Source organism: Piliocolobus tephrosceles, unplaced genomic scaffold (assembly GCF_002776525.5).
Source record: "Piliocolobus tephrosceles isolate RC106 unplaced genomic scaffold, ASM277652v3 unscaffolded_40530, whole genome shotgun sequence".
NCBI lineage: Eukaryota > Metazoa > Chordata > Mammalia > Primates > Cercopithecidae > Piliocolobus > Piliocolobus tephrosceles.
This window is the reverse complement of record NW_022324900.1, coordinates 1-12619: the sequence shown is the minus strand read 5'-3', so window position 1 is coordinate 12619 and position 12619 is coordinate 1. Positions and strand designations below refer to the sequence as shown.

Sequence of the window (12619 nt, the reverse complement as noted above, 5' to 3'; positions counted from 1 at the left end):
GCACCCCCGCGCCACTCAGGCTCCTGGTCCTCCTGCGCCTGCTGCTCGGCCTTGGCCCGCTGCATCTGGAGCAGCCGCAGCTGCACGCGCAGCTCGATGATCGCCTCGCGCTCCTCATGAATTGCTTGATTCAAATGATTGTTCTTTATCTAGGGAATGATAGAGAGGGCAGTTATCACTTAAGGAAGTCAGAGGACGATTTCCCAGGAGCAGAGCCCGGTTAGCAAGGGCATCCTACAGAGGAATCTGGTTTTAAGTCAATGGGTTGTGAAACAGAAGACAAACAGCGGGAATGCACAGTGCACAGTGAGGGCCACGTGACTCCTCAGAATGTGAGGCTGGAAACCCCGCTCCTGGTTACTGGAGAGAAACACATCCATGTGCCAACAGAAACCCATCATTTTAATAATTCAGTGTCCTAGTGTTTAAAATAGACAACTCATAACTTTGGCTTCTGAACAGCCCGTAAGGAGAATAAAAGTAATTTTAGCAGCAATTAGAAAGGGGAGTTAGAGATCAGATAAAAAACTAGATTTGTTTCAAAGGTGAATATCCTCTGTCTTTTGTGAATGGCATTACTGTAATTCTGAAATGTCCTACTCAATCAAACCATAGAAAATTACCAATTCTAAACCATCTGGACGTGCTCGGCAGAGTTTAGGTACCACGGAATAGCAGCGGCCCTGCCCGCCATGGCCTCCGCTCTGTGGCGGGTGCCAGCTTGCCTTGCGTGGATGTGGCATGGACTCGGCCCTGCAAAAGGGGCGTAGACATAAGCGCAAGCACCGAGTGCCACGCGTGCACCCTGTCTTTGGCGACTGGGCATGCCTTCTCCCTTCCCTGCTAACTTAGTCCTGCTAAGAGTGGCAAGACAGAGCAGCCACGTTGGACCCCACGTGGAAAAAACTGGTGTGGAGGATGATGGGCTGGACCACCTGCCACACAAGAGACCCATCTTGTTTAAACCACTGTGTTATTCTCTTTATTACAGCAATTCAGCCTACACTCCAAGTACAATACTTCTGGATTCTGTTTTCCTCCTCAGAGCCAGGGGCTGTGTGTGGCATTCTGCTTTTCTGTGCAGGGTGTAGTTCTGGTTCGCACCAGCCACTGAGCCAACCCAAATGAGGGACACAGAGCTGTCCCTCTATCCTTAGACTCCTTTCTGTGAAGGGGATGTCTTCTCTCAATCCTTAGGCAAAATATCTGGACACGATATTTTATTTGGGGTAAGAAGGGAAATGGTGATCTAGACCTTTATCTCTGCCGCCTTCTCGCTCTGCAGCCTCTCCTCGCTTCTTAGCACCGATTCCCTCTCACCTGCTGCTGCTCGGGCTGAGGACAAGAGAAACCGTCTCTTGCCTCACCCACAGGGAGGCTCGGGAGACTGCTCCTTCCATCACTAGCGCTGATTTTTCTGTTCACCTTCTCTGGGAACAGAGACTAGGTCATTCAGAGCTGCTCAAGTTGGCACAGTCAAGTGAGGCGTGCCTTTACCTCGGTTGGAGAAGGCTCTACGTGTCACACTAAAGTCACGGAACGCCACTTCACAGCCTGAGGAAGACACACAGGTGCCATCTGCTTGGCCAGCACTTAGCTACAGACTAATGTCCTACAGACGCTCGGTGAGATGGCCCCTAAATTCCTCTCTACTCAGCCTCCCAACTGGTGACGAGAAGAAGAAGGACAATTCTGAGGGGAAATATGTGGTCTCTACAACTTTCTAAAAGTTAGTATGCGTTTTGCTTATTTTCCCCCAGAACTCACTTCCAGCTCTTCGTTCTGTCTCTGTAAGTCTTCCAGAATGATCTGCAGCTCCTCCTCATCCTCGCTCTCGCTCTCGCTCTCGGAGGAGTACTCCTCCGTCTCACTCCGGCCGTGCTGCTGGCGACTGCAAAGGTGAGAGACAAAGGAAGACGCTACTGGGCGTGCTTGTGTGTGACCTTTTGTATTTACGACGTTTTCATGACTCAATGTAACACCATTCTTAAGACCTAATAAATAAGAAACTTAAAGATGATTAATTTCACATGCCTAATTCTTTTGTAGGAAAGTCTGAGAGCTAAAACAATTATGGTTATATTTAAAGAAACATTCTCAGAAGCTTCAAAACCTTGGCTTTCCTTTACCTCTGTATTTCGGCAATCTCAGCTCTGAGGCGTTCTATCTCTTCTTTTTCTGAGGCAATCTGCCGGCGCAGAAACTGCTCCATGGCCAGCAGCTCCTCCTGTTCAGTCAGGATCTCGTTCTCCTGAAATAATGATCACTGGTGAACACCGCAGAGTTTTAGCCCAGGAAATGTCACTTGTTTGGGGTCTCCCATGTTGCCCTGAATTCTTGAGCCCCACTGAGTGCCGAGCGGAACACAAGTTATGTATTATACAACCAAAAACATCCTATTTCATTAGGGTCAAGAAAAGGCTTCTTTGAGAAAAGGTAAAGTTATTTTGGGGGAATGACTAGATTTTTCTCAATAACAAAATGCCACACAGGAACCCCATTATCTTCCTACTGCAAAGGCCCCTGTGAGGTCACCACACAGGGAGAAGCCAGGGCTTGAGGGATGAAACTGGCTTTGGCTTCCCACTCTTAATGCCTCCCCATCTCCCAGGAAAGTAGACATCGGTAGGGCCATGGTGACCTTTGATGGGGTCACTAGGAAAAGAAGGATCCAAGAGGTGTCTGGCTGGTGTCAGCGTCACCTTTAAGGCAGATCAGTGTGAAGGGAAGATCATCACAGAAAGTTTTCCACCTTTCCATAAGCCACCATCCTCTTTAAAGTCCTCAGGTTTTTTTTTTTTTTTTTTTTGAGACAGAGTCTCACTCTGTCACCCAGCCTGGAGTGCAGTGGCGCAATCTAGGCTCACTCCAACCTTCGCCTCCCGGGTTCAAGTGATTCTCCCGCCTCAGCCACTGAGTAGCTGGGACTACAGGCGTCTGCCATCCCGCTTGGCTAATTTTTGTATTTTTAGTAGAGACGGGGTTTCACCATGTTGGCCAGGCTGATCTCGAACTCCTAACCTCAGGTGATCCGCCCGCCTCAGCCTCCCAAAGTGCTAGGATTCCAGACATGAGCCACCGTGCCTGGCCCAAAAGTATTTAAATAGTCAATATTCTGCTTTACCAGAATATCCATTTCTAAGACTGGTAAGATCATCAGTCTTATTAAAAGAATGGGGAAAAAGTCACTATCTGCACAAGATCTACAGCCCCTCCAACCTAGAAAAGCAGCAAGTCAGACAAAACTGAAGAGAGTAACAGAAGGTGGCTGTGGGGATGAGGAGCTGGGGACAGACGTTCTTTCCACACGAGCCGGTACTGAGAAGGTAACAACTCGCCATGGTCACATGCCAAAATCAACTACCCACAAACAGCAAGAGCGCTGAGAACCTCTCTCCTGGAGATGAAGGGCACAGTAGTGCCCAAATGTTTTTGAACACACAGATGTCCTTCCTGTACCTCTGCGTACCTACTAAAGCTCACATTCCAGCAAACACCAGACTGAAGAACCCCGAAACAAAGACCTCATCTGGGACTTCATCCTCTCCTCAGGGAAAACAGTTGTGTGCTCCTGCGAGGCAAAACCACACACGTTTCAGAGGTGACAGAAGGACTGAAACTTATTGGGCTTTAGGGAAACCACATGAGTTTCTGGAACCCCAGACACGATGCTGTCAGAGCCTAGAACTTCATTCCTTTCTGGTTAAACTCTGGCAATTTCCAGAACAAAGTGAGGCTGACTTGAGAAATACGGAAAGAAACGAGCTCATCTTCAGCTCTATGCCTGGAATACAGGAGGCACAAAAGGGATATCTGTTAAATCAGTGAAGGACTAATAAGACAATTTGCCTCCAACAACTGATTTCACCTGCAAAGAATAAAATCAAAATATCTTAAAGGTGTTATTAGCAACAACTATTAGAAAAAATCTGTACCTAACATTTCAAGGATCCCAGACTTTGTAATGTTAGGAACAACGGTTTTTAAAATATTTTTAAAAGTCTCATCTCATTAATATGGAACAAGTATCACTAATCTGGAAATTAGAGAAAAGACCTATAATTCAGACCTGTGTGTAGACCAAATGAGATTAAGCATCTAGAACAATGCCCAGTAAGGAGTCATTAGTGAATATCAGGTCGTTTCTTTCGCCATAACCGAACATTTTAACAAACACAACATAAAGGAAGGGACAAATAAAACAGACACAGGGCCTCAGAATCACTTTATAATTTTGGTTAAAATATTCACATCTGTACTCAAGTTATGTTTAAATGACCATTAAGAGCCTTGCAGGCCGGGCACGGTGGCTCATGCCTGTAATCCCAGCACTTTGGGAGGCCGAGGCCGGTGGATCACCTGAGGTCAGGAGTTCTAGACCAGCCTGGCCAACATGGTGAAACCCCGTCTCTACTAAAAACACAAAAATTAGCTGGGCGTGGTGGCAGGTGCCTGTAATCCCAGCTACTCGGAGGCCAAGGCAGGAGAATCGCTTGAACCCGGGGGGGCGGAGGCTGCAGTGAGCTGAGATCGCTTCGATGCACTCCAACCTGGGGGACAACAGTGAGACTTCGTCTCAAAAACAAAAAAAAAAAGGAAAAGATTTTAGGTTACCTGAGCCAGGAGAATATTTATAACTTCTTCATTTTCATTCATCTCTTCTTTGGAAACATCCTCTTTTGAAAGACTGGCTATCTCTTGTGCAATCTTGGTTTCACACTCCTGTCAAGTGAGACAAATAAAAAAGAACTGCTCAGCCTATGTGTAACACATATTCAACAAATTCACACGTGTCCTTCTCATTTCCTCGAATGGAAACAGTAACAGCCAGATGAACCATCTAGCTGGATGGGCATTTGGTAACTGGGCTTGGAATATAACATGGAAATCTCAGTCTGTGCCTGCACTGTCAAAAATACTCAATTCTGGTGAACGTGCTTGCCGTTTCTGGTACCCTTCCACAGAAGTGACCTATGTAATACTTAGGGAGGGTGTGGTCAGGAGGGTAAATCTTGAGCACAGAATTTAGTGTTCATAAACATAAGGAACCAGCACCACCATCATCCTCTAGAACATTTCCATCGCCAAAGTGCCCTTGGGCTCCTCCACCATCCGCCGACATCTAGCAACCCCTGTCCTGGTCTCCATCGCTGCAGTTTTTCCTTTCCTGAGTTTCATAACTGAATCAATCAGGAAGTAATGTGATTATCTGGCTTCTTTCACTTACCACAATGCTTTTAAGATTCATCTACTTGGTTGTCTGTATCAGCAGTTGCTGAGCAATATGCCATGGAATAAATGTACTCCAATTTGTTCATCCATTCACCAACTGACGGACATTGGGGTTGCTTCTAGTTGTCAGCTACTGTCACTGGAGCTGTTAGGAACATCTCGCACATGCCTTGTGAGGGCAAATGCTTTCTTCTCTTAGATAAATACCTAGGAGTGGGAAGGCTGGGTGCTATGGTAAGTAACAGTATGTCTAACTTTATAAGAAACTGCCAAGCTGTTTTTCAAAATGGCTACACCATTTTGCATTACCAAGGGCAACCTCTTCTAGCTGATGTATACTGTTATCTCAGAGTACTTTTAATCTGTATTTCCTTAATGACTAATGATGGTGAGAGTCTTTACATGTGCTTATTTGTCATCTATATATGATCTTTGGTAAAGTATTTGTTCAAATTTTTGCCTTTTAAAAATTGGTTGCTTTCTTACTAAACTGTAAACATTTTTTTTAAAAAATTCAAGTCCTTTATCAGACACAAGTTTTTGCAAATATTTTGTCACAGCTTCTGGCTTGGATGTTTATTTTCTTAATACCTTTTGAAGATCATGTTTTAAAATTTTTTAATGAAATTCAATTTCTCAAATTTTTCTTTTATAGTTTATAATAAGTTTTGTGTCCTATTTAGGAAATTACTGGCTAAGCCAAGGTCAGTAAGATCTTTTCCTGTTTTTTTTTTTCCTTCTGGAAGCTTTTAGTGTTAGTTTATGATTCATTTCAAGCTATTTTTTGCATATGTTGTATGGATAAAGTTTTTCTTTTCTTTGCATCTGTTCCAGTGCTGTTTGTTGAAAAGAATATCCTTTCCCCACTGAATTATTTTAGTATCTTCATTGAAAAGTAATTGCCCACATATGTGTAGGTCGACTTCTGAACTTTCTATTCTGTATGTATATCCGTGTCCGATACCTGTGGTCTCAATTAACTGCAGCTTTGTAGCAAGTCTTGAAATCAGGTAGTATGAGTCCTCCAATCTTCTGGATATGTCCTTCCTCAACACTGTTGACCTATATTCTAGGCCATTTGTATTTCCACATACATTTCAGAAGAGCTTTTTCATTTTCACAAATACCATCTGTTTGGATTTTGATTGGGATTGGACCCACAGATCAATTTGGGAAAACCTAACATCTTAACAATATTGAATCTTCTGTTCCACATGCATGATGTCTCTCTCCGTTTATTTAGGTTTTTTTTTTTTTTTTTTTTTTTTTGAGGTTTACTATCCAATTGTGCATTTCTAACATATAGATATACATTAGACATTTGTGTATCTGATCTTGTAACCTACAACCTTGCTAAACTCACTGATTAGTTCTTTTTCTGTAGATTCCTTAGGATTTTATATGTAGATAATTATTGGGAATAGGCCCCCAAAATCTGGCCATAAACTGGCCCCAAAACTGGCCATAAACAAAATCTCTGCAGCACTGTGACATGTTCGTAATGGACACGATGCCCACGCTGACGGCTGTTACCGGAATGAGGGCAAGGAACACCTGGCCCACCCAGGGTGGAAAATCGCTTAAAGGTGTTTCTGAACCACAAACAACAGCATGAGTGATCTGTGCCTTAAGAACATGCTCTTGCTGCAGGTAACTAGCCAGAGCCCATCCCTTTGTTTCCCATAAGGAATACTTTTAGTAAATCTATAATCTATAGAAACAATGCTTATCACTGGCTTGCTGTCAGCAAATACGTACGTAAATCTCTGTTCGAGGCTCTCAGCTCTGAAGGCTGTGAGACCCCTGGTTTCCCACTCCACACCTCTATATTTGTGTGTGTGTGTCTTTAATTCCTTTAGTGCCACTGGATTAGGGTCTCCCTGACTGAGCTGGTCTCGGCAGATAATCATGTTATCCAAGAATAAAAATTTATTTCTCTCCAATATGCATGTCTTTTTTCTTGCTTTATTGCACTGGCTAGAACGTCCAGTACAATGCTTAATAGAGGTGGTAACAGCAGAAATCCCTCCAGTGTACACCAATCTTAGGGTAAGCATTTAGTCTTTCACTATCAAGTATGATAACTGTAGATTCTTTGTAGATGTACTTCATCAGGCTGAGAAAGTTACCTGCTGGGAGTTTTATCATGAATAAGTATTGAATTCTACCAAATCTTTTTCTGCATCTACTGATATGATGTTGTGGGTTTTTCTTGTTTTTAGTCTGTTAATATTTAAGTTACTTCTTTCTTTAAAAGTCATTTGTTCCTCAAAGTTGAAATTTGGGAAAATCTAACATCTTAACGACATTGAATCTTCTGTACCACATGCATGATTTCTCTCTCCATTTATTTAGGTCTCTTTTTTTTTTTTAGTTTCAATATCTAATTGTGAATTGCTAATACACAAAAATACATTAGACTTCTGTGGAATCTTTTGTGCATTTTGTGAATTAATGAGCTGGCGTGAAAACACAGCATCGGGAAAATCGGTAAAGCAAAGTTAATCCATCCCTTCTTATATTGGCTCTGGCTGCTATATCATGATTCCTTTATGTAAGCGAGACGTAGAAGCAAGATAAACAAAAGCCAAACCTCCATCAGCCCTGTCCTAGGTCAGTCAGGGGACTCTTCATTTAAAGGCTGACTGGGGATGCCGTATGATTAACAATTACAATTTGCCCCTGAAGCCTGAGTGGTCCGTCTCTAATACCTGATTCTAGGCTGAGACATGAAGGGAAATTTTTAACGGCAATAACAACAAGAAGAAAGAGTTTTGTAAAGGAAGCAAGAGATAGATAACCTGGTGAGCTAGGGAGAAGAAGGAAATACGCAGAGGGCTTCTGCTAGATGACGTATCCCGGAGTGCCGTGTGAAAGCTCCACGAATGCGCCCCGTCTCACAAAGCTATCCTCCACATGAATACAAATCTCTGACCTCAAAGAAACAGAAGTACTCGTGTTGCCTTTGTCTTTTTAACACAACCACAACAGAGACCTACTACCATGTTCCCCAATTCAGGCAAGGGCTAACTAATGATCCTTGGATGTGCTGTGTAGATGCTGCAGTTGATCTGCAATGTGGATTTTCAGGTGATCCAGAGATCTGGGACTTTACTGTTGCTGTGGCTGGTCCACTCACAGTCCCAGAACCAAGCAACACACACTAAACAAGAGGGAACTCAAAAGTCTGACTGGCGTACCCTAAACTCATCAGGTACTGCATGCCCCTCTTCTTATTATTACATAAACAGAATCTCTCCTGATCTTCAGGACCTTCCAGGCAACCCTCATCACTACATTTCCAAGGAGCTAATACTAAATGCCTCAAATTCCAGCAGTCCCCGCAGGTGTGTCACCATCCAGCCTGCTTCTCATCTGCAGAAAGCCCTGTTTACAGGTATAACCAAGCAGGAAATGACAAATTTTTTAGTAAATTCATTTTTAATTAAAACAAAACTTTCTGGGCCAGGCATGGTGGCTTATGCCTGTAATCCCAGCACTCTGGGAGGTGAGAGGACTGCTTGAGCCCAGAAGTTTGAGACCAGCCTGGGCAATATAACAAGACCCCATTTCTACAGGCAATAAAAAATCAGCTGAGCATGGTGACGCACACCTGTGGGCCCACCTACTCAGGAAGCTGAGGTAGGAGGATCCCTTGAGCCCCGGAGGTCGAGGCTACAGTGAGCCATGATCACGCCACTGCACTCCAGCCTGGGTGACAGAGCGAGATCCTGTCTCAAAAACATAAAAAAACTTTCTAGATTACATTGAAACATGTGACTGACACCAGGCTGCAATATCAATAATACAGGACTAGAAACATTTTAGTGAGTAAATTTCCCACCAGAGAAGTTCACTTCAAGTGACATTATCTATAATATTCTTAAAAGAAAGAACTTGGGCTGGGCGTGGTGGCTCATCCCTGTAATCTCATCACTTTGGGGGAGGCCGAGGTGGGAGGATTACTTGAGGCCAAGAGTTTGAGACCAGCCTGGTCAACATCAAAAGGAAAGAAAGAAAATACTTAAAAGAGCACATAAAGGATATAAAAGACTCCAACACGTTCTATTATAAACATTAGGTATCAAACATAGTAACCCACCTGTCTTTTAGCTTCTCTCAGTTTTCTTTTGAGGGCTGTCAAAATTCTTTGTACTTCCCATAATCTTTCTTCTTTAGACAAATCCTTTATTCCACCCTGCAGATCTCGATGTAAACAATTCAAAAGAAACTCCTAGAAAGCAATGCCACACACTAAGTTGCATTCCATAGCCTCTTATCTTAAACTAACAACACGTGCAATTTCTAAAGATGAAGAATCAACTATTTTTCAATTATCCTTTATTTCATTAGAGTAAAGTAATGGCACCGATATGACTGAAAAATCATTCTTATTGTTTTGCCAATGAATTATTCGCTAATTTGTATTGGTTCAATAATACTTAATCAACATCCCCATCTCCAATGTCATCATCATTAACTCGTTTAAGAACTGGGAGCTCATGGCAGACACAAGGGAAGAAAAGCAAGCAGGGGTTTGATAAAGTGCATGCAAATAAATAATCAAATGTAATTACCTTTCTTAGTCTTGATTACACACATACACAAACACGGCACGGTTACTTCCATCAAAATAGCACAGTAAAAAAGCCCAGGATTTGGGCTCAAATCTTGGGTCTATAATTAATAATCACGTTAACTTAACTTCCCTGAATTTTAATATTCTTATCTATAAAATATGGCTGATGACAGCAACCTTGTCCAAAAAAAGCAAACGTTTTTAGACTATTTACAACGTGCCTGGCATGGTTCATGTATTGTCTCATTCGTGGTAATCTTCACATCAATCCTTTAAGGGGGTCCATTTTAAAGCAAGAGCACCAGCGCCTAAGGTGGTTAAGAATTCGCCTCAAATCAGTTAACTAAGAGCAGAGCAAGAATTTAAGGCCAGGTCTTTTGATTCCAAAAACTATGCTCTTTCCACCATGGTATTCCGACTTATTTGGCATGAAACAGTACCAGATGGGAATTTTTGACTTGAGTGTGCCTCACATAGCTCCAGACACACACAAAGTGCTCAGGAAACAACAGCCCGTCACCAGCGGACTCCACAATGGCCAGTGCAGAGGCAGGCTGTGGCAGGCAGGGCGCACACACCTGTCTCCTGATCTCCTCCTTGATGCCCGCCTGGGTCTCCGGCAGTGTGGGCATCGTGGCCATGTTAGACCATCGCAGAGGTTTCGTCACTTGCTTTAGTACCACATTTCCAAAGAGTTCTTGCACATGTGTGAAAAACACATACAGGACTCGATTGCTGATCTAAGAAAAAAAGATTTACAAGAAAACCATTAAAATTTTCATTCTATTTCAGTTATTTGGGTCTAACATAATATATCCTTTAATCCTGGACACACAAAGAAAATTCTACCCAGTACTGACAACACAGTCTTTGCTAGTTAATGGTCCATTTAAGAAGAAAATGGTCAATTTAAGAAGAAAACTCATAAAATATGAGTTAAATCAGGTATTCAAGCACCAGAAAGAATTGAAAGGGAAAAAAAAACAAGAAAAGGATAGAGAAGCTGACGCCCATCCATGTTTTTTTTCTTCTATCACTACAATATTAACTGATTAAAACATCTTATGTTTTTTTGAGTATTGTTTTGTTTTTTTGTTTTGTGTTTTGAGATGGAGTCTCGCTCTGTAGCCCAGGCTAGAGTGCTGTGGCACATTCTCAGCTCACTGCAACCTCCACCTCACAGGTTCAAGCGATTTTCCTGCCTCAGCCTCTCTGGTAAGCTGGGATTACAGGTGTGTGCCACCATGCCTGGCTGATTTTTTTGTATTTTCAGTAGAGATGGGGTTTCACCGTGTTGGCCAGGCTGGTCTCAAACTGCTGACCTCAAATGATCCACCCACCTCAGCTTCCCAAAGTGCTGCGATTACAGGCGTGAGCCACCATGCCCAGCTAAAACATCTTATGATCTTTATTTTCAACTTACTTTGAGATGTTTTAACAGATACAACGGGCTGAATGAGGACCGTGAGGGAAGTGAGAGCACCACAGCAGTAAAACTGGGTTGAGGTTGAAAGCCCTCACTCCAGAAACAAACACCTGGACACAGCCAGCATCTGAGTGTGGATGTTCACATGCTAGGAGACCAGGGCATTAGGTTGGCTGAAAAGCTACCACAAGAAATTATTTCCTACCTAAAACTTACTCTCACAACACACTTGACTCTTCTATGATACAACCACCTCTATTATATTATAGTAACATTAAGTATCAATGTAATATTTACCAGATCCTGAAACCCTAATATGAATGATCAAACTAAAATCTGAGAAACATTTTGCTTTCAAAGTGCAACCAATGAGTAACAGAAGAATCTTTATTTTTTAGAGACAGAATTTTGCCGTCACCCAGAGAGGAGTACAATGATCATAGCTCATTGCTGGGCTCAAGCAATCCTCCTACCTCAGCCTCCCAAGTAACTGGGACTACACATACATGCTACCACACCCAGCTAATTTTTTACTTTTTTGCAGAGACAGGGTCTTGCCATGTTGCCTAGGCTGCACTCCTGGCCTCTAGCTATCCTCCTGCCACAGCCTCCTGAAGTGCTCGCATTAAGGTGTGAACCACTGCCTGAGTGAAAGACTCTTTAGTAAATGAAAACACACTCTAATAACAGTGACAGTGATTTACGGTGACTCAGACTACTGGCCAAAAACAGGGGTTAAGATAATAAATATAACTTATCATCTCCCTTTTTATTGGCCTGAGTAAAATATCATTAATTAAAAGAAAACATATACTCTATGACAGCACCAACTGAGCAGCAATAAAGGAAAGCCAAGTATGTATGTCGTAAAAAGATACCAATTAACACACCGAAATCCTCAGGCTAAATCTTCAGGCGAATTAACGTTAGGTCCCTTTGTGCCTGAGTTTGATGTGTGTCTGTGACATAATGAAGCAATAACACTACTGATGAAATAACTGGCATCTCTAAAATTCTACACATGAACTCTGTAACTGTAGATGCCATGGGCTCCTCCTCCACTAATGAAGGATCCTTGTCATCAGACCTTGTTTATAAACCCACATCAAAGACTGTCCCACATTCAAATTACATCACTAAAAGCTAAAGGGCAAGTGTATTCATCATCTTATACACCGACACTGTCCAAACTATGAAAGGAAAAGACCTGTATTCAAGCTAATCCATTACCTGTCTTCTCAAGTTCACTGCTTTACATGTGACTCAGCAATAGAAAATTACCCCAGTTCCCCAGCGTCAGCACCAGAGGGTATGTGTGTAGAGAAGACCATGTACCTGCACAGTTGGGCTGAGCACTATAGAAATGTTCTGTATATTCATTT

At 42.7% G+C, this 12619-nt stretch overlaps 1 protein-coding gene across 1 annotated transcript; it reads right to left on the bottom strand.

The window, feature by feature from the left end:
- Positions 1–5: 5 nt before the first annotated feature.
- LOC113223277 (ralA-binding protein 1) lies at positions 6–12617 on the bottom strand (the record flags this gene model as incomplete). The annotated part of the gene is made up of 7 exons (XM_026452766.1): positions 12573–12617; positions 10390–10551; positions 9335–9466; positions 4615–4722; positions 2130–2251; positions 1768–1891; positions 6–149 (listed from the first exon to the last, which is right to left on the bottom strand). Coding segments are annotated over exons 1-7 (837 nt in total), but the record flags the coding sequence as incomplete, so codon positions are not given.
- Positions 12618–12619: the final 2 nt, after the last annotated feature.